Source organism: Schistocerca piceifrons, chromosome 2 (genome assembly GCF_021461385.2).
Source record: "Schistocerca piceifrons isolate TAMUIC-IGC-003096 chromosome 2, iqSchPice1.1, whole genome shotgun sequence".
NCBI classification, from domain to species: Eukaryota; Metazoa; Arthropoda; class Insecta; order Orthoptera; family Acrididae; genus Schistocerca; species Schistocerca piceifrons.
Window position 1 is genome coordinate 762,805,138 of NC_060139.1, and position 27,874 is coordinate 762,833,011.

General features: G+C 42.5%; 1 protein-coding gene across 1 annotated transcript; it reads right to left on the reverse strand.

The window, feature by feature from the left end:
- Positions 1–685: 685 nt before the first annotated feature.
- LOC124777537 (MAGE-like protein 2) lies at positions 686–27,874 on the reverse strand. Its single transcript, XM_047252988.1, has 3 exons — positions 27,793–27,874; positions 14,010–14,204; positions 686–1,183 (listed from the first exon to the last, which is right to left on the reverse strand). Exons 1-3 carry the CDS (start codon positions 27,802–27,804, stop codon positions 854–856), a joined length of 537 nt encoding a protein of 178 aa, XP_047108944.1. The 5' UTR covers positions 27,805–27,874; the 3' UTR covers positions 686–853.

The following is a 27,874-nucleotide window of genomic DNA, read 5'->3' on the forward strand; positions in this document are numbered from 1 at the left end:
TTGTATAGATGGAAGATGTTGGAATGATCGCAGTGTATTTTTCGTCAATATATATGGAGGTAAAAAAAAATTTTTTTATTTCACATTTCCTTAATGACAATGCCTCTGGTCACAGGTTCAGTCAACAAAGCATCTGGCTCGTGTTCATGTATTAGACTTGTAATTCTGGTTTCTATTTGCAATTAAAGTATTTCTGGTTTTTCAATTAGTTCATTGTAAATGGTGTTTAAAATATCTTGTCGTATTGAGGAAGAACCGTGCCAGATACATGTACGTTGAATCACACTTCCACACACAGAACAGTTACACTTGTGCTTTGTTGTTTCGTGCTTTTATAGTTGCAGGGGACTTAATTAATCAATTGTGTTAACGGAAATTTCCTTTCATTCTTTATTGTTATTTTATGCATTCATATTGCGTACTAATACTACTCAGGGCCAACCGGTTACGAGACTTCGTAACCGGACACTCAGCTACTAAAATTATTGCATTTTAATTAAGCCCCCATGCAGCCTGTTCCGGTACAAATCATAAAAATGTCGGTAACTGTTTACTGGCAGCAAAACCTTCAGGACGAAACTAACTGCAGAGCATAAGTAAATTTCTTCACTTACATTCATTGTAGGATGATTCCAGTGTGAGAGTCTGTCTTGTAAATCATTTTATTTAACGAATTGTATAACATAACAGAACACAAATGACAGTAACTTGGATGAATCTGCAATAAACAACAACAAAACAAAAAATTAATAATATTACTACATAACAAAACAAATGTCAATGCATATGTTACTCACATCATAGAAATAAATACTGAGTAACATTAACTGTTGACAGCGCTACGAACACTTTCCTATCGCCAGTCGTCAGTCTTCTTCTGCCTGATGATGTGGTACACGTGTTTGTAGACGGGCACCTTGACTGCGTAGGGCTTCGGCACCGGCACCTCAATGGGCTTCTCTACCTCGACGTGGTACGGCTTCTCTATAGGGTAAGGCACCTTCTTCTCTACTTCGACTGCGTACGGCTTTTCAACTGGGACGTGTATTGTTCTCGTGACGGGAACTTCGACGCGCTGGACGTCCTGAACGTAGACCGGGTACGGGTGAGGAACGGGGACGCCCACCAGCTCCGCCACCGGAACCGGAACCTCTTGCGGCACCGGTACGCGCACCACTTGCACCTGCAAACAGAAGCAAAGCTGCAGCGAACGTCTCGGTGAGCCGCACAGCACCCCACTGGCTGCGTGTCGCTACAGCCGAGCTGCCACTCACACTCCTAACTCCTCGAGGCACATCGTCGCCTGCATGATGAAACGATGGAACTCATTGCATTGTTACGCTAGAGAAAACTAAGGCCAGAGACCTTTCTATATGTCACTGACTACCATACTCTATTAGTTGCTCATCTAAGTGATATCGCTCTGCAATGTCGGTGGATTTAACCTGTCGTTTGCCGACGTCGATGCTGAGCGGCCGAGTAATGATGTTGTTGCTTGTAACGTTGTACGAGCACAAACAGAAACTGAAGAAAGCAATGTAAACTTTTATTTTCGGTATGAAATTTCATTCCGCAGTACGAGGACTCGAACATGGGTTGTGGCTGTTGCGAGCATGTGTTCTACTGGACGTGGTATCGAAGTCCGACTCACGACGAGCGCTCGCCACTGTAATTCAATTCTTTTATCTTAGCGGCTCGCGCATCCCCGCCCAAACGGGGGAGACTCCTGCGTTGCCAGTTGCAGAGAGAAGCAGCGCCATAGTATAGTAAGTTCGCAAACGTACGTTTAGGGGGGAGCGCGCAGTTGATGAAGTAAAGCCACCACGGCCGCATGAACTCTTTCGCTGCTACAGAGGCGTTCTCCCCGCATTCCGCGCTGTGCGCGATTTTCTCATCACTACACTGCTCGCCTGTGCACACACATGGTGTTCCGACTGCTTTGACACACTTATCATTCGATTTCACAAAAACTATTTGGCCCAAAATTAGATTTTTACACATCTTCTTGACTGATACCTTCCCCCCATATATAACTTAATTTTGTTTCGATGTTCAACGCAGTTATTGTGCAGCATTAAATGTAATAAACCATTGCACAAAATTCTGAAGAGTTTGCAAACGTAAAAGTCCATAGCGTATACTTTCCTTATGGTCGATTTTAGTTGCCATAATGTTGAGAACGAAATGTGGACAAGATACCAAAATTTCATATAAAATTTACTGTATAACAATATCTCATTTAAGTACCAAATAGGTGTCGTATGTAATGTTGAGAAATATTCCGTCTTTCGCGACTGTAATAAAAGTTTTATTTATACCAGAGTAATTTTGCTTTTTTCTAAAAAGTTCTGATTAAAACAAAGTTGGCGAAGTACACTAAACTGAATTGTGGACGTAATAAAACATAGAAACTAAAATATATTGTCAGTGAGGCGCATGGCGCAAACAATTTGTGTTTGTCACAACGGACAGCAGATACTTGCCAAAACATAGATCAGTCGACGAGAACACTGAATATGGTGATGTTGCCAAAGCAGCGAAGCAAAGAATGGCGTCAATCAAGTAGCTCGGCAACGTACGAGCCGAAATTCTGCTCTAAATAATACTTTTAATACTGTCGCAAAAGAATATATCTCAATATGAATAGTAAAACAGTGACTGCGGAAGAGAAGATTTACAAACAAGACAGATAACATGAATATTGTATGTGTGCCTTTTCATTGTTTTTAATTGCTGTGAAAAGAAATATTAGAGGAGAAAATTAGGAAATCCGGAAACTTATGATTATAATGAAGAGACAAAGCACTATAAATTTCAAAAAATTACATTCAAACGAATAAAATTAATGAAGTAAGACACTTCGATATTGTTTTTAAATAAAGAAAATAGTAAGCACCAAACAATGCTTGAACTCACAACCTTCAACTTAGCAGCCATACACCTTAACCATTACGCTCTCGGAGCTCGTCGTTCAACAGACCTCCTGGAGGACTCTAACATATCACGCAAAATACCGACAAACACTGTTGGTATGACTATGAATTACTCACGTTTCGTCGAAGTACAATAGGAAATAAACAATTACCGCTGTTCTTTATTGCGAAAAAACGGTTCGTGGGAATAAAACAAACACATTTCCTTGCTATCGCCTGAATTAGGAAGCTCTTTGCGTGTTTGGTTTAATTAATTAATAGAATATAAATCAATCGGTATAAAGAATGCTTTTCCAAACTTTCTATAAATGAAGTCTGCTATCAACACATTGGTTTTTTTCAATTACTTCATTTATGACTGATCGTTCCTAAAACTGAAGACACTCGTCCGTGCTCTGCACTGCAGTCGAGCTCTGGCAGCGTCGCTCTCTGTTCATTGGCTGACTGTGTCTTGTGACGTCAGATGCGCAGAACGAACTTAAACTCGGTCGCCGTCGTAAATGACGCGTACTATAGTTGATATGTTTTAATGTGCTACTGGGCATAATATTTAATTTCTTTTATAGTATTTTGTGAAATATAATATGTAGCATAGCCCGAGGTCTAGATTTGGCTGCTAAGCAACAATAAAGTCTAGAATTGTCCAAGGCAGTCAATCTGTATACTATATTTTATTGTAACATACTATGAAGCTACCATGAGGAATAGGTTAAGGTGAAACGTCACGCCGTGCATCGAATGCTCCAGAATGAAACTCCACCAGGCATATAGGGTACGCTGAGAAGATTCTGGAAGTGATGGCCTGAGATGTTAAGTCCGATTTGAGAAGTTTCTAATGCATTTGACCATGAAAGGAAAAGGTTCTGGTTTCAGGTTTGGTCCATCATCTACTTTTAATCCACCTGAACGCTTCCATCGAATGTAATTCCATGAGGGTAATTCTTGATACTGACCGTATTTTCACACATTGGTTTTTTCCTGAGTGGTCTGTGCTCATCACTTTGGTGACTTCAACAGTCAAAGCAGACTTGTGGTATCAGCAGGCTCAGTATTCCCCGCCGAGCACCATCACTGGTGCCAGGATACTGCTGTCGTCACCAAAACACAGCTCTGCGCATTTCATTCCGCCGGTTGTATCTTTCGGTATACTATCGAATGGAAGTCTGCACTCCGCTGTTTGGGAGGAAAAGCTGGTTGTCTGTACCCTAAATTGCATCTCAGCTTCAAGTACAAGGTCCACAATCGTCTTACGCAGTAGCTTGGGATCTGGCCATAATTTCTAATGAGTTTCATGTGCGTAATGGCTGCTTGTCTAGTTTATGGAAACCTGTGTGTGAATCTGGTTATCACTCTCCTACTAACCAGGAAGATGAACATGTGTACCTTCCTCGGATGACCTGCAAACTCATTTAATATACAATACGCAACTTTCTACAGAAGAACCAATCAGCATAGTAAAAGCTCACAATGCATCTCAGCTCAAGTTACGAATCTTGTCCAACGAAGCACTTCTGACGTATGTACAATATTAGCCACGTATGGTGCTCTACTTTCAAATAGCAGTTGCGGTCGAACCAGGCTGTTCACGTTCAGTGTGCGTTTTGTACCACACTACAGCACCCGCATGGCGGAACCACATGATTCTCACTCGTTGTCCAACATTCGCTATCCGCACTGGGGTCTTCACTTTGCCTACAGTTCATTCACTCATTGTTGCGAAGGAGCACTGACAGAGTTCGAGATACCAGGAAAGGGAAACGTGACAGCTATCTACATTACCACACAGCGATAGTTGTTTTAGAAGGAAGCACCAACCAATGCGCAAGCTGGTACAGTCATGTGAAATCTGCTTGGCTATAGAGCCCGAGAAAGAGCTGCGTCTTTAGAGGACGTGTCGGGCCTGGTGGGCTGGTGGTAAGATGCGTGTCCGGAAACCGAAACATCACGGGATCACGGAAACGTTCATTCTACTTTTAATATGGGCTTCACCTCTCCCCAACAGCCACCAGCGTTTCGGATTCGACGTTGAACTGCTGGTCCCCTTTCCCCAGTTCGATAACTGGTGTGAAATTAGGGACACGCAATTGGCTGAAACGGCGTCCAATTGGAAGGCATGCCCCCGGGCATTGAGCCACACAATTATTAGGCCAGGTAATATCCGCCGTCTTCGGCAACTTCCGCCGAGCTATGCGACGTTCTCACGAACTACAGTCGAGTGAAGAGCATGTAGATTGGCCACGCACCTGCACTGTTCTAGTTTGTACTCCGTTTCAGTCACCGACTTTACAGCCGTCTCCCAGTACTCAAAGTAAATATGGCGTTCCAGCGTCGTGTTTTTAGAGATGTTCAATTTTTTAACTCCATATCAATACTTCTGCTAAGAAAGGAAGTTAAGATCACAATGTATTGTTTTCGAAAATCTTTATGGGTAAATTATTTGCCGGCCACATAATACACAGCGTTTCACACATGACGCAAGCGTTGCGTCCCTCATTACATGGAAAACAATAATCTCGCAGGCAGACTGTTTGACGCATCATCTTGTTGAGCAAGCTGTGGCAGGTGATGTGTCGGTTTTAGTCAACCGTGCAAAGAGGCCCTCGAAATTCCTAAAGCGAATGATTAACTATTTTATCGTTAAGACTCTCCGCAATAATGTCTCAGATGAATTGGCATAATGTGTTTTTGTAATCTAATGCATAAAATAACCGTCAATAAAAAGTTTGCAGTCTGTTGTTAATGTTCAGGTTTGATTGAAAATCACGCCCAGTCGCAGTCCAGCTTCTGTTTTCAAACGATGTAGAGACTTTTAATGCAACTGATTACGAGTTGAAGAGCTACAACATAGATTTCTCTGTGGGCTGAAATACCCTGATAAATGTAACCAATTAGAGAAAAGAGAATCAGTCTCTCTGTCGCCCTCAGACTGCAGTAGCCAGCTGCACTACTGATGTCGAGCAACAGTATTTGAAAAAATCTGATTGAGTATGACAGTCACCATGGACACACCAATTGCTAAATGGCCGCACGCATTTTCTCCTTTTCACGTACTCTTTTAGTTTACCGCTTTTAGTTTATTCTAACCGACACGCCTGCACAGGTATGGCTTCCCATGCAACGCCGGACCAAGTTTTTGAGTCGTACTTGTACGTTAGGGCATAGAATCTAGTGCTACAGTTCATTCAGAACTGTCATAAGGCGCGCTAAGACTATTCATTAGTGATCAATTATACGTTGTAAAAGGGTAAAGGACAACACACAAATTGTAATTTAGAATACAGTAATGTTCTCATGCTTAATACTTCGTTAAACACCATTAATATACTGAATAATGTACTCTGATGACATCCCCCATAAACCATGGACCATGCCGTTGGTGGGGAAGCTTGCGTGCCTCAGCGATACAGATGGCCGTACCGTAGGTGCAACCACAACGGAGGGGTATCTGTTGAGAGGCCAGACAAACCTGTGGTTCCTAAAGAGGGGCAGCAGCCTTTTCAGTAGTTGCAGGGGCAACAGTCTGGATGATTGACTGATCTGGCCTTGTAGTACTAACCAAAACGGCCTTGCTGTGCTGGTACTGCGAACGGCTGAAAGCAAGGGGAAACTAGAGCAGTAATTTTTCCCGAGGGCATGCAGCTTTCCTGTATGGTTAAATGATGATGGCGTCCTCTTGGGTAAAATATTCCGGAGGTAAAATAGTACCCCATTCGGATCTCCGGGCGGGGACTACTCAGGAGGACGTCGTTATCAGGAGAAAGAAAACTGGCGTTCTATGGATCGGAGCGTGGATTGTCAGATCCCTTAATCGGGCACGTAGGTTAGAAAATGTAAAAAGGGAAATGGATAGGTTAAAGTTAGATATAGCGGGAATTAGTGAAGTTCGGTGGCAGGAGGAACAAGACTTTTGATCAGGTGAATACAGGGTTATAAATACAAAATCAAATAGGGGTAATGCAGGAGTAGGTTTAATAATGAATAAAAAAATAGGAGTGCGGGTAAGCTACTACAAACAGCATAGTGAACGCATTATTGTGCCCAAGATAGACACGAAGCCCATGCCTACTACAGTAGTACAAGTTTATATGCCAACTAGCTCTGCAGACGATGAAGAAATTGAAGAAATTTATGAAGAGATAAAAGAAATTATTCAGGTAGTGAAGGGAGACGAAAATTTAGTAGTCATGGGTGACTGGAATTCGAGAGTAGGAAAAGGGAGAGAAGGAAACATAGTGGGTGAATACGGATTGAGGGAGAGAATTGAAAGAGGAAGCCATCTGGTAGAATTTTTCACAGAGCGTAACTTAATCATAGCTAACACTTGGTTCAAGAATCATAAAAGAAGGTTGTCTACATGGAAGTATCCTGGAGATACTAGAAGGTATCAGATAGATTATATAATGGTAAGACAGAGTTTTAGGAATCAGGTTTTAAATTGTAACACATTTCCAGGGGCAGATGTGGACTCTGACCACAATCTATTGGTTATGAAACGTAGATTACAACTGAAGAAACTGCAAAAGTGTGGGAATTTAAGGAGATGGGACCTGGATAAACTGACTAAACCAGAGGTTGTACAGAGTTTGGGGGGGGGGGGGGGAGCATAAGGGAACAATTGACAGGAATGGGGGAAAGAAATACGATAGTAGGAGAATGGGTAGCTATGAGGGATGAAGTAGTGAAGGCGGCAGAGGATCAAGTAGGTAAAAAGACAAGAGCTAGTAGAAATCCTTGGGTAACAGAAGAAACATTGAATTTAATTGATTAAAAGAGAAAATATAAAAACGCAGTTAATGAACCAGGCAAAAAGGAATACAAACGTCTCTAAGATGAGATTGACAGGAAGTGCCAAATGGCTAAGCAGGGATGGCTAGAGGACAAATGTAAGGGTGTAGAGGCTTATCTCACTAGGGGTAAGATAAATACTGCCTACAGGAAAATTAAAGAGACCTTTGGAGAAAAGAGAGTCACTTGTATGAACATCAAGAGCTCAGATGGAAACCCAGTTCTAAGCAAAGAAGGGAAAGCAGAAAGGTGGAAGGAGTTTATAGAGGGTCTATACAGGGGCGATGTTCTTGAGGACAATATTATGGAAATGGAAGAGGAGGTAGATGAAGATGAAATGGGAGATATGATACTGCGCGAAAAGTTTGACAGAGCACTGAAAGACCTAAGTCAAATGAAGGCCCCGGGAGCAGACAACATTCCATTAGAACTACTGACGGCCTTGGGAGAACCAGTCCTGACAAAACTCTACCATCTGGTGAGCAAGATGTATGAGACAGTCGAAATTCCCTCAGACTTCAAGAAGAATATAATAATTCCAATCCCAAAGTAAGCCGGTGTTGCCAGATGTGAAAATTACCGAACTATCAGTTTAACAAGTCACAGCTGCAAAATACTAAAGCGAATTCTTTCAGACGAATGGAAAAACTGGTAGAAGCCGACCACGGGGAAGATCAGTTGGGATTCCGTAGAAATGTTGGAACACGTGAGGCAATACTGACCCTACGACTTATCTTAGAAGAAAGATTAAGGAAAGGAAAACCCACGTTTCTAGCATTAGTAGACTTAGAGAAAGCTTTTGACAATGTTGACTGGAATACTCTCTTTCAAATTCTAAAGATGGCAGGGATATAATACAGGGAGCGAAAGGCTATTTACAATTTGTACAGAAACCAGATGGCAGTTATAAGAGTCGAGGGGAATGAAAGGGAAGCAGCGTTTGGGAAGGGAGTGAGACAGGGTTGTAGCCTGTCCCCGAAGTTATTCAATCTGTATATTGAGCAAGCAGTGAAGGAAACAAAAGAAAAATATGCAGTAGGTATTAAAATCCAAGGAGAAGAAATAAAAACTTTGAGGTTCGCCGATGACATTGTAATTCTGTCAGAGACAGCAAAGGACTTGGAAGAGCAGTTGAACGGAATGGACAGTGTCTTGGAAGGTGGATGTAAGATGAACATCAACAAAAGCAAAACGAGGATAATGGAATGTAGTCGAAATAGGTCGGGTGATGCTGAGGGAATTAGATTAGGAAATGAGACACTTAAACTAGTAAAGGAGTTTTGCAATTTGGGGAGCAAATTAACTGATGATGGTCGAAGTAGAGAGGATATAAAATGTAGACTGGCAATGGCAAGGAAAGCGTTTCCGAAGAAGAAAATTTGTTAACATCGAGTGTAGATTTAAGTGTAAGGAAGTCGTTTCTGAAAGTATTTGTATGGAGTGTAGCCATGTATGGAAGTGAAACATGGACGATTAATAGTTTGGACAAGAAGAGAATAGAAGCATTCGAAATGTGGTGCTACGGAAGAATGCTGAAGATTACATGGATACATCACATAACTAATGAGGAGATATTGAATAGAATTGGGGAGAACAGGAGCTTGTGGCACAACTTGACTAGAAGAAGGGATCGGTTGGTAGGACATATTCTGAGGCATGAGGGGATCAAAAATTTAGCATTGGAGGATAGCGTGGAGGGTAAAATCGTAGAGGGAGACCAAGAAATGAATACACTAAGCAGATTCAGAAGGATGTAGGTTGCAGTAAGTACTGGGAGATGAAGAAGCTTGCACAGGATAGAGTAGTATAAAGAGCTGCATCAAACCAGTCTCAGGACTGAAGACAACAACAACAACAACAATGTATTCTATTGACATCAGGTTCTTCTTCTTATGCAGAGAAAATAGCTGACAAGCCTCGCATTTCCCGGGTATTCATTTTACCCATTTTCTATTAGAAACGAAAACGAAGAAATGAATTGCTTTTATAGTGTAATACAGGAAAAAATTCACTTCCACCTATTTATGAAAACACCTTCGAAATTATGAAACATTCGTATAAAGAAATATGCATATGTACAAAGTATAAGTACGTTAACCAAATTAAGAAACATAGTTCGTAAAACATAAATTCTCTGTAATGGTGCTTTTCAACTCAGTACTGGATTATAAACAATATTTTTAGTAACATTTCCAGCAGCTACGATGAATAGTGTTTGAAGGAAAGAAGTAATAAATTTTAAGGTCATACATGATGCGTCTGTTTTTCACGCATCTCAGTGTTTATGACTACGTATCTGTTGAACTATGATACGCAGATAGTTCTTACCCACACAGCGAAGTTTGGTTGAAATCGGTCGTTATTTAGGAGCAGATGATGAACTTACACATAATCACACATACATACATCCATTTTTATAATATACACTGCTGGCCACCGTATATGCAACACCAAGAAAGACAAGAGCTGGCACAACAACATTTATTTTGTAGATAACATGTTGACCAAGTATCAAATGATTACGTTTACAGACGTCTGTAACATGTGGTTCCTGCCAGAATCAGTAGCCAGAGTAGCCGCCATTGTTGGAGATCACCGCTGCCACACGTCTCGGCATTGAGTCAAAGAGACGTTGGATGTGTTCCTGGGGTTCAGCAGCCCAAGCAGCTTCCACACGTTGCCAAAGATCATCTGGTGTGGCAGCTGGGGATGTAATCTGGGTCACTCGTTGAGCAACCATGGACCACATGTTTTCTATCGGCGAAAGATCCGGAGAGCGAGCCGGCCAGGGAAGCAATTCAATGTGGTTATTGACGAAGAACCTTTGGAAATTGCGTGTCACGTGTGGTCACGCATTATCCTGTTGAAATATGGCTGTGGCCGAGCCCTGAAGGTAAGGAAGGACAACTGGCTCCAGCACCTCGGATATGTAGCGCCGGCTATTTAAAGTACCGGCAATGCGTGCTAGAGGCGTGCGAGAGTAATATCCAATACCGCCCCATACCATAATACCCGGTGCAAGACCAGTGTGGCGGTGCATAATGCAGCTGTCCAGCATCCTCTCTCCACGGTGTCTCCACACTCGAATCCGACCATCGTGGTGCTGCAGACAGAAGCGTGCCTCGTCAGTAAAGACAACGTCATTCCATTCTGCCGTCCACATCCGTCTGTCATCACACCATTGACGACGGAGACGTCTGTGGTTCTGCGTCAATGGTAGACGAAGCAATGGACGTCTTGCGGACAGACCACTCTGCTGTAAACGGCGTCGAATGGTACGCGCAGACACTGGATGATGCGTTACAGACGTAATGTGCTGTGCTAGGGTTCGGGATGTCACTGAGCGATCCGTCACTGCCATGCGCACAATTTGCCTATCAGTACGTGCAGTGGTGCACCGAGGTGAATGCGATCGACCACGTCGGTCCGTCGTACCCTCCTGCATCCAACGGTTACATATCCGCATTACAGTTGTTTGGTTTCGTCCAACACGACTAGCGATTTCTCTGTATGATAATCCACAATCTCGGTAAGCCACTATCCTTCCTCTGTCGAACTCGGATACTTGATCAAAAGATGTTCGCTGTTGTCTACGAGGCATAGCTGATCGTCTTGTGAAACAACCACAAGATAAACACACGTGCCGAATGTACACTCGTCGAAATCGCCAAGCCTTAAATGGCGCTATGAGGTGGCGCCACAGGCGCGCGTGATGTGCGTCTGCGCTGAAATTCTAATCAATTGCATATCTCATCGCTGCAAACTCATGATGTAAATTTCACTTGATTCGGATGCTTCCTTCAGGGTGTTGCATTTACGGTGGCCAGCAGTGCATATGGATACTACTAGGTTATTTAATGTGACTTTTGTAGCTATGTTCCATGTGGCAGAAATCCTAATGAAAACTTAATAATAATGAACTATTATGCAGCTGTAACCATTAACTTTATGAATGAAAAAACCATTGTTCAGTTTGATGACTCACATTAAATTGGTGACTCACTGTATGTTTGTTACAACAAACTGGAGTAGATATATGTATAGATAATAGATTGTAATTACTACGTTAGTAAGTAAGAGTTAAATATCTATTTTCTAGAACAAATATAAGAACATACAGCAATCTTCCGAGGAATCTACCGTGCAAGGGATACGTACAGACAAACATCTTCACAAGAAGTACTGAAACTCTTTAGCTTTAGTTAATATTCTAGTAACAGGCATCTGCACAGAGCCATTATGGAGAAACCCTAGCATCCATGGTCAGTACCGATGCGGCCATATAGTGGGTCAACGTAGTGAATGTAGCTCAGACATCAATAGCTACTCCCGTAAAGTTTTATTTTTATAGTTACTTAGTGACAGTCAATAACGATTAAAATCTAACATAGTAACCGATTGCATTATAACTCATGCAATTTGTAGCCAAAACTAAAAGTTCCATTCCTTGTGAAATCCTGAACACCAATATGATATCTCATACACATCTCTGTAGTGTGAGGGTCCACATTGAAGTCATATCACGTCTCGTGTTATTTATGTAATATCTAAAATATTTATCCTCAGTAGTAATTTCTGTTGTGATCTCAATAGCAGATGAAGGATTTGTGGTAGAGGAACGCGATATGAATTTGATTCCACAAACCCTAAGTTGGATTAAGTTTAGAGATTTTAGGTTATTGTTTTGCAAGCCCTTGCGGACAGTTGTAACAGGTACAGCGAGACGCTGATAGCCCCTCCCCCCCCCCCCCCGCCCCCACCCCCACCCCAACCCACCCAAACGTCCCAGCCTTATTAGACACCAAGTAGTAAAACCTCGATCACGACACAAAAGTGTTAAGGTTTTCGTGGCGACTTGTTGATAAACTGATTGTTGGCTACTGTCTCGGGCTCTTCGGCCGAGTTTGTTTGATGATTTGCTGACCTTTTGCCTGCACGAGTAGTTGACATTGTCAAAGCTTGACCCTGCACCAGCAGCAAAAGAGGGTGAAGATTTGACAATGTCAGCCACTCATGCTGGAAAAACGTCAGAAAAATTATTAAACGCCGGGCGAAGAACCCGAGACAGAAGTCAACAGTTAGTTTTCCCGCTCACGACTCCAGAGATATGGCGCAATACGTTTACTTTCTTGTTGTTGTTGTCATCTTCATTTCGAAGACTCGTTTGATGTGGCTCACCACGCTATTCTACACTCTGCTGACTTCTATATCTCAAAATAACTATTGCAAACGACATCCATTTAAACCTGCTTACTGCATTCGTCTCATGGTCTCCCTCTGAAAATTTTACTCCCCACGCATCACTCCAATAATAAACTGACGATTCACCGGCATCTCAGAATGTCTCCTACCACACGATCGCCTCTTTTTGTCAAGTTATGCCACAAATTTCTTTTTTCCCAAGTAACGTTGAATACCTTGGCACGATCTGCCAATCTAACCTTGAACATTGTTCTGTAGCACCACATTTCAAAAACTTCAGTTCTCAGATTTGGAAATTTGTGGTAAGGTCTTAAGGTACCAAACTGCTGAGGTCATCGGTCCCTAAGCTTACACACTACGTAATCTAACTTAAATTGACTTCCGCTAAGGAATACGCAGACACCCATGCCCGAGGGAGGACTCGAACCTCCGTCGGGGAGAGCCGCGCTGAGCGTGACAAGACGCCTCGGAGCGCGCGACTACACCACGCGGCAGTTCTCGTCTCATCTGAACTACTCACTGTCCACGTTTCATTTCCGTACAAGGCTATACTCCACACAAATGCATTCCGAAAAGCCTTCCTAACCCTTCGGTTTATATTCGATGTTTTCAAGTTAACATTTCATATCCTCTCTACTTTGGACATCATCAGTTCTTTTACTGCCCAAAAAGCAAAAGTCATCTAGCACTTTTAGTGTCTCATTTCCTAATCTAATTCGCTCACCATTGCCTGATTTTATTCGACTACGTTTCATTACTCTTGTTTTGCTTTTATTAATGTTTATCTTATATTTTACTTTCAGGACACTGTCCAGTCCGAACAAATGCTCTTCAAATTTCTTTTCTGTCTCTAGTATATTTACAGGACGTCAGCAAACCAATGAAAAATATGGAGATGGAACGTGGTTACATAAACAGGAAAGATTCTGAATATTTGTTTTACTGGATTTAACAACTTAGATATTGTCACCCCAGTAGAAGGTATCGTATTAATTGTACTTACCTGTCGTCTTCGTCAATTACCTTTACTCTCACGCTACTTACAGTGATAAAATCTTGAACTGAATGGAGGCTGTGCGCGCTGTTTACCTTGGGCCCGGCTCCTAAGTTGTGTAACACGGCCACCTGTTGGTGGATGGGCTTGAAAGCGTCTCCTCCGTAGTCGCCGCTACCGCCATAGGCCTGGTTACCCAGCAGAGCTTGATCGCCAATGCCGGCAGTGGCAGCGTGCACTGCAGCCAGCACAACCATCAGCGACGTCAACAGCTGCACGTTACCAACACGCTGCACAGAAAATAAGCACATGGAGGCACTGTACTACACACACTAACCAACCTCGATATGATTGCACTTGGCCTCTCTTAGCCTTTATCGGAAATAAGCGGGTTGAGTTGTTTATGGAGGGGGAGAATGGGGAGACCAGACAGCGAAGTCATCAGTCTCATCGGATTAGAGAAAGGCGGAGAAGGAAGTCCGCCGTGCCATTTCAAAGGAACCATTCCGTTATTTGCCTGGAGCGATTTAGGGAAATCACAGAAAGCCTAAATCAGAATGGCCAGACGTGGGATTGAACCGTCGTCCTCAGAAACAAGAGATGATGTTACAGTGAACAGGCACTTTGGTGACAAAGGGTACACATAGCATTGTGAATGATTTAGAGACAGATGTGCATATACTATCAAGACTTTCAGCGTATCCTCGTAAACTTTAACAATATAAACTCGCTATAAGCCGAACAAAGCGCCTTCACCCCAGGTTCAATAATATTGTAAACGATTAGTACATACCCAATATTAGTTATAAATGTGAAATGATGCTTCTGGGAGTATTTTCTTGCATTAAAATGTTTGCTAATAAGTTCCCACTACAGTCTCTGTTATCATGTAACAGACCGTATGAAACAGTCTGTTGATGTAATACATTTGTGATTGGTTGCTTGGTTTTGGGAAGGAGACCAGACAGCGAGGTCATCGGTCTCATCGGATTAGGGAAGGACGGGGAAGAAAGTCGGCCGTGCCCTTTGAAAGGAACCATCCCGGCATTTGCCTGGAGCGATTTAGGGAAATCACGGATAACCTAAATCAGGATGGCCGGACGCGGGATTGAACCGTCGTCCTCCCGAAGGAATACATTTGTGGGATCGACCTTAGTGATAGTCATACACGGCTGGTTCACTAACCGAAATTAATTGAAAAAATCCGAAACACCAACTAGGTAATCTACGATGTATTTGTAGTGTGAAGTAAAGAAAGTCTAGCTCAAGCAATACCAAGCGTTATTTCTTTGTATATCCATATCTTGTCGTAATAATACATCTCTTTTTCAAACGAAAGTAACAATACCAGGAACAACAAGTGCCAATATGCAGATCTTATTCAGGAATGCACTGTAACAATATCCTTAGCGCAACCACGGCGAGTTTAGTTACTACCAAATTGCATTTTTAGGTGAGCCTAAAGGATTTAATGAGAAGCAACTATGATATCAGCAGAATTCCCTTTGTCAGAAATGCTTTTATTCCTACTGAGCCTGCATTTTAAATCCACTCTTTTTCGGCTATCATAAGTTATTTATCTGCCAAAATAGCAAAGCTCTCCATAACTTTTAGTATCGTATTTCCTGATGTAATTCACTCAGCATCATCTGATTTACGTCAATTCCACTGCCCTTGTGTTACTTTTGGGATGTTTAGCCTGTGTTTTCCCTAAAGTTACTAGTGCTCGGTGGCGGCAGCCAGTTGTAGCACAAAGAAGCATTTAAGTAATACAGCCCCATTGGGTGTTGATATATACCTCGCAGGAGCAACAGGTTGTAATGATCTGCATCCCTTGCGCGACATGTGCGTTATGTGACATTGCTCGGTGCTGATATTTCTTAGTCTGTAACAGATTGACAAGCCCAGTTTGTAGATTTGAACCACGTTCGTAGTTGCAGCTTATTTCTTTAAAAATGGTTCAAATGGCTCTGAGCACTATGGGACTTAACATCTATGGTCATCAGTCCCCTAGAACTTAGAACTACTTAAACCTAACTAACCTAAGGACAGCACACAACATCCAGCCATCACGAGGCAGAGAAAATCCCTGACCCCGCCGGGAATCGAACCCGGGAACCCGGGCGTGGGAAGCGAGAACGCAACCGCACGACCACGAGATGCGGGCAGCTTATTTCTTTCCTTGGAACTGTATTCTGAAATTGTGTTAACTCTCTGTCATCTGTTTAATATTTGTTTTCGTCATGCCCAAAGAAATCGAGACTGGAGCGAAGGAAGGAAGGATGTAAAGTCCCGACAAATAGGTTATCTAATCTAGAGCACTGATTCAACCGGGAAGTTAATGAAGAAAATCTCTGGTCTCGTTTACGAAGGATTATTTACCTTGAGCTGTTTAAGAGTATTTCAACATAGATGCTTCCGAACGGGGGTACGGTAGATGAAACACTCACTCTCGCTCATCACAACCAACACATTGAGCTACGAATTTACTTTTACTTTCTAGTAATTTACACAAAACTCTACATTATTTAAATAAAAATACGCAGCAGATACTAGAGACAAATTTGACTGTCAGAGAAGCATAGCGCCTCATTCATCTGAGATTTAAGATTTGACATTTGAGGAAATAGTTCCGGACAAGCTGTAGGCTTCATTCACGTTGGATTAGTAGTTTAGTCAAGTTACGGTTATTTAGAAACTAAACCTAACAGCGTCATTTAAAAGAGCAGCCAGCGCAGTCCATTAAAATGGGAAGTACACAGTCCATAGCCACAGTCAAATCTATCTATCGATGGGTACCGACTGGGGCGGTCTGGTTTCCGTCTGTCTACCAGAGCCCTCTGTTGCCAATCATCATCCATTTTGCTTTGTGACCGCCAACACTGAACATTGTAGTGAAGTTGCGACGGTCAGTTTAAGTGCTGTTAATGTGGAACAACAGGGTCTGTGAAGCGTCAAATTGCCCTTGTTACCAACTAAGTCGTAATCAATGAGCTTGAGCTGACAGTGAGAATACTGTGATTTCGGTTTGTAGAACCTTACAAACATGCGTTTAGTATGTTGTATTACACTTGAATTTCTTCATCTAGTATGTGTTAGTGTCCTGACGAAATAAATGTCGGGTGAACAGCCTGGTATGAGTGTGCATAGGACACAATATTTCGGCAATCGACCACGTTACCATCATCAGGTGCTCTGATTACTGCACCCAATAGCAATAGATTATCTCCCTGCCTCTCAGTGAAATGTGGTTTTGGATACCGTAAACACACGCACTAACTTTTAGGAGACGTCCGAAACCATACATTACAGAATTATTTTACTGGTCCAGTGTGAAGCTGCCTTGTACAACAGCGTAACTTTCCAGCAGTAACTTGTCACGGGAAACTGCGCAGCATGGGAGAGGGCGGATCTCCGTCCTTGGCCGACAGAGCAGAGATTTTGCAGCGCGTCCCTGTATCTCTCTCCACGGTCAGCGCGCGTGGACGGCGCGGCCGGAACGCAATTAAACAAATAACCGCCGCCGTAATTAATTGCCTGCCGGCGAGACAATAGAGAGGCAGAGATGGAAACGTCCCCGTTTCGCCGCTTTCTGTGATGCTCGTTCGGCCACGTCTGTTACTGTGCGGTACAAAGCACGCACCACAAAGAGACCACTGTTTTTAAATTTCACAGCAGTTCCCAGAAAGTCATCCCTAATAATTAATTTTATTAACACCAGCGAACATTGTGAAGCTGAAGAGAGTTTATCATGTCCTTCAGTGAACGTTGGAGTGTAAGGGCGTGCGACGAAAACAGTACTACTCAATTAGGAGGGCAGGGGGGGGGGGTACGCCATGCGAAACACACTCTATTTAAAAGATATCCCAAATCCACAAATCTGAGGGTACGACAACGAAATTTTATACCATACTTTACGTGAATTAACACATTTATTCGTAAGTTCACTGGCTTGTATGTATTTAAATTTTTTCATACAATTCAAAAATTTTATTTTGAATATATAACACATTTACCTCTTTCTAAGAAACTATTGAAGAGATTTAAAAAAAATTCGTGTAATCTCTTTGTCTATAGTAAGCTTCTTTGAGTATTTTTGAATATGTGGCATAAGAGAAATTTATTAATTTTAAATTATAATTCTGTAAGTATAACACGAAATTATTATACTTACAGAATTATAATTAAAAATAATAATTAACATCCAGTATAGATTTAAGTGTCAGGAAGTCGTTTCTGAAAGTATTTATATGGAGTGTTGCCATGTATGGAAGTGAAACATGGACGATTAATAGTTTGGACAAGAAAAGAATAGAAGCTTTCGAAATGTGGTGCTACAGAAGAATGCTGAAGATTAGATGGGTAGGTCACATAACTAATGAGTAGGTACTGAATAGAATTGGGGAGAAGAGAAATTTGTGGCACAACTTGAGTACAAGAAGAGATCGGCTGGTAGGACATGTCCTGAGGCATCAAAGGATCACCAATTTAGTATTGGACGGCAGCATGGAGGGTAAAAGTCGTAGAGGGAGACCAAGAAATGAATACACTAAGCAGATTCAGAAGGATGTAGGTTGCAGCAGGTACTGCGACATGAAGAAGCTAGCACAGGATATAGTAGAATGGAGAGCTGCATCAAACCTGTCTCTGGACTGAGGACCACAACAACAACAGCAAATACAAAGCTCATGCAAATTTCAAAGCAGGTGGCACCATATCTCAGCTTACACTCAGAATTTCAAGAATTGCTCTTGGGCCATATTTTTTTGGGTTTATAGAACGAAGCGTACAAAATTTCAAAATTCTTGACTTCATAGACTCTGAGAAAAAGGCACATAAACTTCAAAAAAACATGATTTTCAGGAAATCCAATTTAACGTTCAACCTCTCAGAAGGCCCCAGGTTTTAACTCAGGGCCGTCCTTCGGTTCAGGGCTTCTCTTCTACCTTCTTTGCTTTACCAGGTCTTCAACTATTTTTTACTGCAGAGGGGCGCTATAACTCTATTTTACTCAAGATGTCTTGAGTGAAATTTCCTGTCATAAAGCCTATTATCCCTATTATCCTCATACTCCCTACTTTCCCGTCATAAAATATAAGAATTGCATCATAAGTTGCAATTCTGATAAGTTTAGCTGATGACAATCTGGTTTTAGAGCTTCGTCCGCATATGAGTGAATCAAGAACCTGTATGTGGGTTTGACCGCATCCAGGATGGAATGTGAAAGCATCTTCTTGTTAAAGTAGTGTTTGTTATCCTTCTGAGTCTGCAGATATCTACACCAGCCCAAGCTGCATTTGTCATGTCGAGTACATGTTATGTAATTACCGAATGATGAAAGAGACTCACTTATGCGTAAATCTTCGTCAGTGGCACAAGGCAGAACAAGAATTGCTTTTTCGTAAACAAAGCAGCTGGTTTATTATTGATTCTGACAGATGAAACGGAGTCGCTGATGATCTGTAAAGTAAAAGAGTATATATGACGGCCTTCTAGGTGTATCTCGTACAAGTTCGCTTGAAAACAATCCACGGAATCGTTGCTCACCGATCTGGTATTGAAGAGTTGCTTAAAAAAGTGTGCGTGGCAGCAAGGTCGCGTCAAACACTTAATTATTTTTCTGGCATTTGAGGCGCGATTTAATTATTTAAGCTTTGGGAATGTAAGGTCCATGAGTTTTACCAACAAATACAAAATAAATTGAAAATTGTCGTTTTCAGTCAATTTGATGAACGTTTTCCCTTAACCACTACCACCTCATATTGGACATGGTGCTAGAGCGAAGACTAACTCTAAGCAGCAAACTGAAATGGTAATATCTAATATTATCATCACTAATGTAATGGATACTGGAATGGAACAGTAAATCTCCAAAACTGTAAACAGAAAGTAAAGGGGGTGCTTAGAGAAACGAAATGAAGCATAAATCGCGAACTTCATCTGTAGTACAGCTTGTAAGCGTACCAAAGATTAACTCCTCCCATTTGAGTATAGTTGATATAGTGATGACAGACTTAATTACCTAGATCCAAAATTTTTCCGTGTTCTCGCTGCCTCGTCACCTTAAATGCTCTCTGAAAGATTTTAAAGGTGTTATGGCGATGGCTGCTATATGGGATAGGGTGCTACTTGCGGTTGTCCTTTGAAAAATGGAACAGTCATTGGATTACATCAAAGAACGTAGTAATAACAAGAGATTTGTGTTAACTCTTAAAACTAAAAGTGGATAGACAGGCAACAACAATTGAGAAAAAACACAGGAGGAAATAAAATGAGCCTCCGATAATATTTTTGCATGTCTATGATGCAGAGGGAAGTGTAAGAAACACACGTGATGAGAAGTACAACCTATCACAGGGCATCTAAATACCTAGAAGGTAAATCTGGAAAGAGGTTTACTGATCTCTACAACAAAATTAACTTTTCCGCGTTACGAACCACTATCAAGCGGATTCTTTACCGTTTTCTGTATCACATTTCTTTTCCGTTTTATTTCCATATGGATCGTGGAGTGAATGACAGCCCATACGTTCCTGTATGAGTGTACCAGTGTTTGTCTTTCAGAGTATCCGATTGACAGATTCATAGGAAATTGAAGGAAATTCCTAATGTTCGCTTCGAAACCACGATATCTGAATTTTCTAAACCAGTTTCCGCCGAACACAACGTCTTTCTTTGTGTACATTTTACGTCTCGTTTCTTATCTTTCTTGTTACGTTATTTCACATGCAATATACGTTCAACGTTATCAAGTCGACCTGCTATAGAACCCACGCACATGAGCAATATTACAGTTTCGGAAGCACAAGGGTTTTATAAGCAATTCTTTCGTAGATAAATTGCATAGTGGTGTGCCAGTAAATCGAAGGATTCCACATCATATACTTGTACATTGTTATTTATAGGCTTTCATATAATTTTCCAGTGTAAGACTGCTACATTTTTACCTGTACCGCACACTTCTATACATCAGAATCTGGTAGATGTCTCTGTTCAAGACTGATAGTTCTTCAAGATATAACTGGTGATTATTATAAAAAGTCTTAAGAGATAAAACTTCGTTAGAGATAATTCCATCATCTGCCAAGTGCATTAACACATAAGACAACAGCTAACACTACCCGCCAAAACTGAACCAGGAAAGATGTCAGAAATCGCCCGCGATTGAATCTACACTATATTGCAGATCTAGATTTCAGCTATAATACGCACTTGTGAAGGTACACAGCTTACTTCAAATTGATTTTACTTATATGGTAAGTTCCTGTAGTAACATGTGCATTTATAACCCTGTCCAGTTTACGCACTGATGAAACGGGTAGCTATACTGTAGCTGAAATATAGATCTGCAATGAAGTACAGATTTGATCGCAACTGACTGCTGACTTACTTCCTGTTTTAATTGCATTACTGTCTCTGTACACAGAGGTTCCAATGGAATCCAACTACCCTGGGAGAAAACAGGACACTACTTTTGCGCATTAGGTTTTTCGGCCTCATCGTGTGTTGATGACGGATGTTGCGCCCGCACATTCGTGCCATTTCAGATAGCTTTGAAGCCAATGATTAGCTCATTTTTATGCACGTAGACTGTGCTACGACGAAGATGCCACTTTATTTCTGCAGTTACATCTACACCCTGCGAAAAAAAGTGGTTATCATACTCTGCTTCTTACACTATCAAAAGTTGATATATCTGTCGTTCCCTTCAGCTTGGGAGAAATCTGCAGCGGACTGAAGGATATTTGAGTATCCTTGTCCGAAAAAATTTCTCACGCTAATCAAACAAGCCTATAAGTGCTGGCGCTGCCGTTCTTTTCACACTATGATACTGTTTTGGGTACTGCGGTAGGATGACAGTATAGCGCAGACAGGTGTCCAGCTGGTAACACGAGAGTCAATTCAAAAGTCCTGCACACTGCGCATGCGCGGCCATTACGGTGGCGTAATAAAGTTGAAATTTTCTTCAGTTGTCAGCGAGACTTAAGGCGTGACGGTCGTGTAAGTGTATGTCTGCGTCGTGAGTAATTCAACTTTAAAATGAAAGCCAAAATCGAATTATGTCGTATTACACATGGTGACCAGCGGCCTATATCTAAGTCTAATCTGTACGTTGAAAGAACTCAGCGGAAATTTACAACACTTTGAGAGAAGTGTATAGAAATATTGTTGTGGATCGTAGCTCTGTATCACTGTGGTCTGCTCATTTCCTTGAAGTTCGGGTAAGCACTGAGGACAACCCAAGAAGTGGAAGACCGTCAACTGCAACTGACTACATCTTTCAGGTTATTGTTAATGACCTTTTGAGAGAGAATCGACGAAAAGCATGTGAGGAAATTGCTTGTGAGGCCACAACGCCCGTGACTTTATTTTACAGAAACATATCTGAAAAGTTAAAGTCGAGAAAAGTTGCTGCCAGATGGGTTGCGCATGATCTGAGTGAAGGGCAGAAAGCAGGTCGCAAAAGAATCACAGAAGAATTGCTTCAACGTTGTCGAACAGAAGGAACACAAGCGATTGCTGCACTTGATGAGACCTTGATACGAGATTTTCAGCCAGAACAGACGTCTCAGACGTCACGATGGAAAAGTTCCGACTTTCCACGCCCGAAAAAAGAAAGATCAAAGGTAGAACTGATAACGATCTTTATGTATGATGCGAGCTGACTCATAGCTACAAATAGAGTATCCTAGGGGAAACCTGTAACAAGCTGTTTCTCTAAAATGTTTCACACCTGAAAATCGTAGAAGATGGACAGACATGCTTGTAGCAGGTGTCCTTATTTGGCACGATAGCGCAAGACCGCATATTGCCCTACCAGTGAGAGAAAAGTTCGACAAATATGGCTGGGAAACACTTCCCCACCGACCATACGGTTCTGTTGTCAGTCCATCAAACGTTTTGATACAGCTTCCAGTGAGGTGACCCAAACACTCAGACAGCTCAATACTGAACGTGGTCTATCCGGAATACAGAAGTTCCCAAAACGTTCGGAAGCCGTCATAAGCAAGAACTGAGATTATATTGAAGCTCTGTTAAGGTATTTAGTCAAATAGTTTTCTTCAGTTCTGTCTTACTGTGTGCAGAACTTTTGAATTAACCCTCGCAGGAGATAGATGCCAATTTGTTCGCTTCTAAAACGTATGGTTTCAGCTGAGAGATCCACCGACAAAACGACAACTCACCGGTGTTCATCGTTGATTTTCGGCCAGCGGAGTTCGATAGGAACTAAGGACATTCGAATCCGTAAGCCATATTTATTTCCTTATGATCTGGCATAAACACTTGGACATACATGGTACGCTGGGCATTTAAATCAGCAGAGAATATTAAAAGAACAATAAAGTGAAAAGTAAAATAAACGGCTGAAAAACATTAAAATCAACAATAAAAAGAACATTAGAATGAGAAATAAATTAAATATTAAAAGAACAATAAAATGAACATTAAATTTACACTATAAAAGTTAATAGCCGATTAAGGAAGATGGACGGAAAGCATAATCATTAAATGTTACTACCTCAATAACCCTGCCAGTATACTGCAGCATCCTTCAGTTCATGCCGACATGGGTACGTTCTGATGTTGCAGCCACCCGCAATGTAGCCCATTGTTTGGCAGAAAGGAACATAGTCACATTATGTGAATAGTTTTTGTATATCTGAGAGATCGTGACTATGCAAATGACTCTGAGGACATGAGCTTTGGACCCATTTGTACTATAGGACCTGGCAAACTCTGTGTGATGTTCGAATGCTGTTAAGAGCTTTCTATTGTCGACGGGGGAGTTCGACTCCAGTAGGTCTCTGTGTGCAGTCGGAAGTGGACGATCGAATCGTCAAATAACCAGGGCCACCATCTGTCCGACACTGCTCATTGATGCTGTAACTTGTGTCTAATAGTAGCTCTGATAAGACTGGTGGGGTTTTCTAGCATCTTAACGTCCTCTGTGATACTTGAGGAACGTCCTTATGCTCTGGCAGCTTTGAGTCACTTCAGTTGATGGACCAAAAAGCCAGATAACAGCTTTCACTTTGCTTCACAACACTACGCTAAAGCTCAGCTACCTAGAGAACAGTGTTGTACTCAGAATAACGTTTTGGACAAAGTAAACAAATGTCGCAGTGGAATAAAAAAATGTAGCATCTTCTTTGAACGGAAGTCGTATTTGTGTTGTGTGTTCCGCAACAGTATCAATGTAAAGAAGAGGCAGGCAGCCAAGTGAACTGAGTGATAGGACTCAGCTTTTCCAATATCACCTTCAGCATCTTGGATTGAAGCAACTTTGGTAGGCTATTTTTCTCCTGACACAAAGTGATGATATCCCAAGTGTTGAAACTTACTTCAAGAATGGTTGTACTAAAATAACTACTGAGTATTCATACGTTAGTATAATCGCGAAAATAATATATAAACATATAAGGTAAACAGAAATAATAATTTACTTACGGAACAGTAATAGACTATAGCGAGTCATACGCATAACTCGACAACCACACATTAAAATCTACTGATATTTAAATGCTTAATTGTAGAAGAATCATAAAAATTCCGAAGAGGAATGAAAGTGCAAGGGGTAAAGAAACCAATGCTAATTTTTGTAGCTGACCTTGAGAACAACTTCTGTCTGGATATAAGGAAGACGTAGACTGATAAAACGGATGGATAGCAAGTAGGGACACACAAAGATTGAAGTGTTCATAACAGATTGTAGAGATGGCTGGTGTTGTAGTTGCGAAGTTCGACATAAAACACTGAGACGATTACATGCGATGGCTGACGTACAGGAGATAGTAGGGGCACACAAAGATTAAACTTGCAAGGTAGATTGTAGCTGATGTTATGTGGTGTAGCTATGAAGTTATGCATGAAAATATTAGCAATGTTACACACAATGGTGGAAGCAAAGAGGATAGCAGAGGCACACAAAAACTGATATGGGCGAAATTGATTCCGTAGGGAAGTTACATCTAGTAGTTATGAAATTAGACTCGAAAAGACTACCAAGATTACACAGGGTAAACGAAGGAATATACACTCCTGGAAATTGAAATAAGAACACCGTGAATTCATTGTCCCAGGAAGGGGAAACTTTATTGACACATTCCTGGGGTCAGATACATCACATGATCACACTGACAGAACCACAGGCACATAGACACAGGCAACAGAGCATGCACAATGTCGGCACTAGTACAGTGTATATCCACCTTTCGCAGCAATGCAGGCTGCTATTCTCCCATGGAGACGATCGTAGAGATGCTGGATGTAGTCCTGTGGAACGGCTTGTCATGCCATTTCCACCTGGCGCCTCAGTTGGACCAGCGTTCGTGCTGGACGTGCAGACCGCGTGAGACGACGCTTCATCCAGTCCCAAACATGCTCAATGGGGGACAGATCCGGAGATCTTGCTGGCCAGGGTAGTTGACTTACACCTTCTAGAGCACGTTGGGTGGCACGGGATACATGCGGACGTGCATTGTCCTGTTGGAACAGCAAGTTCCCTTGCCGGTCTAGGAATGGTAGAACGATGGGTTCGATGAGGGTTTGGATATACCGTGCACTATTCAGTGTCCCCTCGACGATCACCAGTGGTGTACGGCCAGTGTAGGAGATCGCTCCCCACACCATGATGCCGGGTGTTGGCCCTGTGTGCGTCGGTCGTATGCAGTCCTGATTGTGGCGCTCACCTGCACGGCGCCAAACACGCATACGACCATCATTGGCACCAAGGCAGAAGCGACTCTCATCGCTGAAGACGACACGTCTCCATTCGTCCCTCCATTCACGCCTGTCGCGACACCACTGGAGGCGGGCTGCACGATGTTGGGGCGTGAGCGGAAGACGGCTTAACGGTGTGCGGGACCGTAGCCCAGCTTCATGGAGGCGGTTGCGAATGGTCCTCGCCGATACCCCAGGAGCAACAGTGTCTCTAATTTGCTGGGAAGTGGCGGTGCGGTCCCCTACGGCACTGCGTAGGATCCTACGGTCTTGGCGTGCATCCGTGCGTCGCTGCGGTCCGGTCCCAGGTCGACGGGCACGTGCACCTTCCGCCGACCACTGGCGACAACATCGATGTACTGTGGACACCTCACGCCCCACGTGTTGAGCAATTCGGCGGTACGTCCACCCGGCCTCCCGCATGCCCACTATACGCCCTCGCTCAAAGTCCGTCAACTGCACATACGGTTCACGTCCACGCTGTCGCGGCATGCTACCAGTGTTAAAGACTGCGATGGAGCTCCGTATGCCACGGCAAACTGGCTGACACTGTCGGCGGCGGTGCACAAATGCTGCGCAGCTAGCGCCATTCGACGGCCAACACCGCGGTTCCTGGTGTGTCCGCTGTGCCGTGCGTGTGATCATTGCTTGTACAGCCCTCTCGCAGTGTCCGGAGCAAGTATGGTGGGTCTGACACACCGGTGTCAATGTGTTCTTTTTTCCATTTCCAGGAGTGTAGATAGTAGGGGTACCAAAGAATTTAAAAAATGCTAAAAATACCACTGAGGATTCAGCTCTAAAGCTGAAGACGAAGCTAGGGCCGGCCGCTGTGACCGAGCGGTTCTAGGCGCTTCAGCCCGGAACCGCGCTGCTGCTACGGTCATAGGTTCGAATCCTGCCTCGAGCATGGATGTGTGTGATGTCCTTAGGTTAATTAGGTTTAAGTAGTTCTAGGTCTAGGGGACTGGTGATCTCCGATGTTAAGTCCCATAGTGCTTAGAGCCAAGAAGTTAGGGATGAAAATATTAGCGCAAGACAGGGAAAGATGCCGGAGAGAATGGAACCAATGCAGACAGTGAAATTAAATAAAAGTATCTTCTCAGAATTTGGAAAGAGAAAAAACAATCAAATTGAAAATGCACCTAATAATTACAATATGTGCAAAGCATATCGTAGAGGATATTTGGTTTAGTAATTGTGAAGTTAGACATATAAAAGATTAACAAGTCTACACATGATGGCCGAAGGGAGACAGTATATCGACATCTACATCGATACTCCGCAAGCCACTTGACGGTGTGTGGCGGAGGGTACCTTGAGTACCTCTATCGGTTCTCCCTTCTATTCCAGTCTCGTACTGTTCGTGGAAAAGTTGATTATCGGTGTGCCTTGTGTGGGCTCTAGTCTCTCAGATTTTATCCTAATGGTCTCTTCGCGAGATATACGCTGGAGGGAGCAATATACTGCTTGACTCCTCGGAGATGGTATGTTCTCGAAACTTCAACAAAAGCCCGTACCGAGCTACTGAGCGTCTCTCCTGCAGGGTCTTCCTCTGGAGTTTATCTATCATCTCCGCAACGCTTTCGCTATTACTAAATGATCCTGTAACGAAGCGCGCTGCTCTCCGTTGGATCTTCTCTATCTCTTCTATCAACCCTATCTGGTACGGATCCCAGACTGGTGAGCAGTACTCAGCAGTGGGCGAACAGGCGTACGGTAACCTACTTCCATTGTTTTCGGATTGCATTTCCTTAGGATTCTTCCAATGGAGCACAAACAAACTAAAATACACAATAAATATTGAAAAGAATGTAGGCTGTAGAACTTTTGAAGTTAAATATGAGAGGATTAGTGTAATTACTCCGAATGGCCAAAGTAGGATAGACAGTAGGATTACAGGTAGAATGAAAACGTGCTAAACAAGTTATAAAGGATTTTGGGTACAGTAGTTGTAGAGATGAAAGAAATGGCACAAGATAGGAAAAGGTGGATGAACAGAATGAAATCACTCAAAAGTAAAAGGAATGTCTTGAATGAAGATGAAAAGAAAAATTTTTGCGAATGAAAAGTCCGTGCGAAAACTGCAGAAAACGTGGGCGGTGTTGTACAGTAATATGAGAAGCGGAGGATCTGGAATTGGAGCGCGGCGCGACTCACCGTGTGCTCCATGGTGCTGTCTGGAGGACGAGTGATCCCAGAGGCGGACGCGGGCTTCTCATATAGCGGCGGCGGGCGTTGC

Coding starts and splice junctions, on each gene's coding strand:
- LOC124777537 (XM_047252988.1), bottom strand. Junction 1,184..14,009: donor ACTTAGGAGCCGGGCCCAAG/GTAAACAGCGCG, acceptor TTCTGTTTGCAG/GTGCAAGTGGTGCGCGTACC.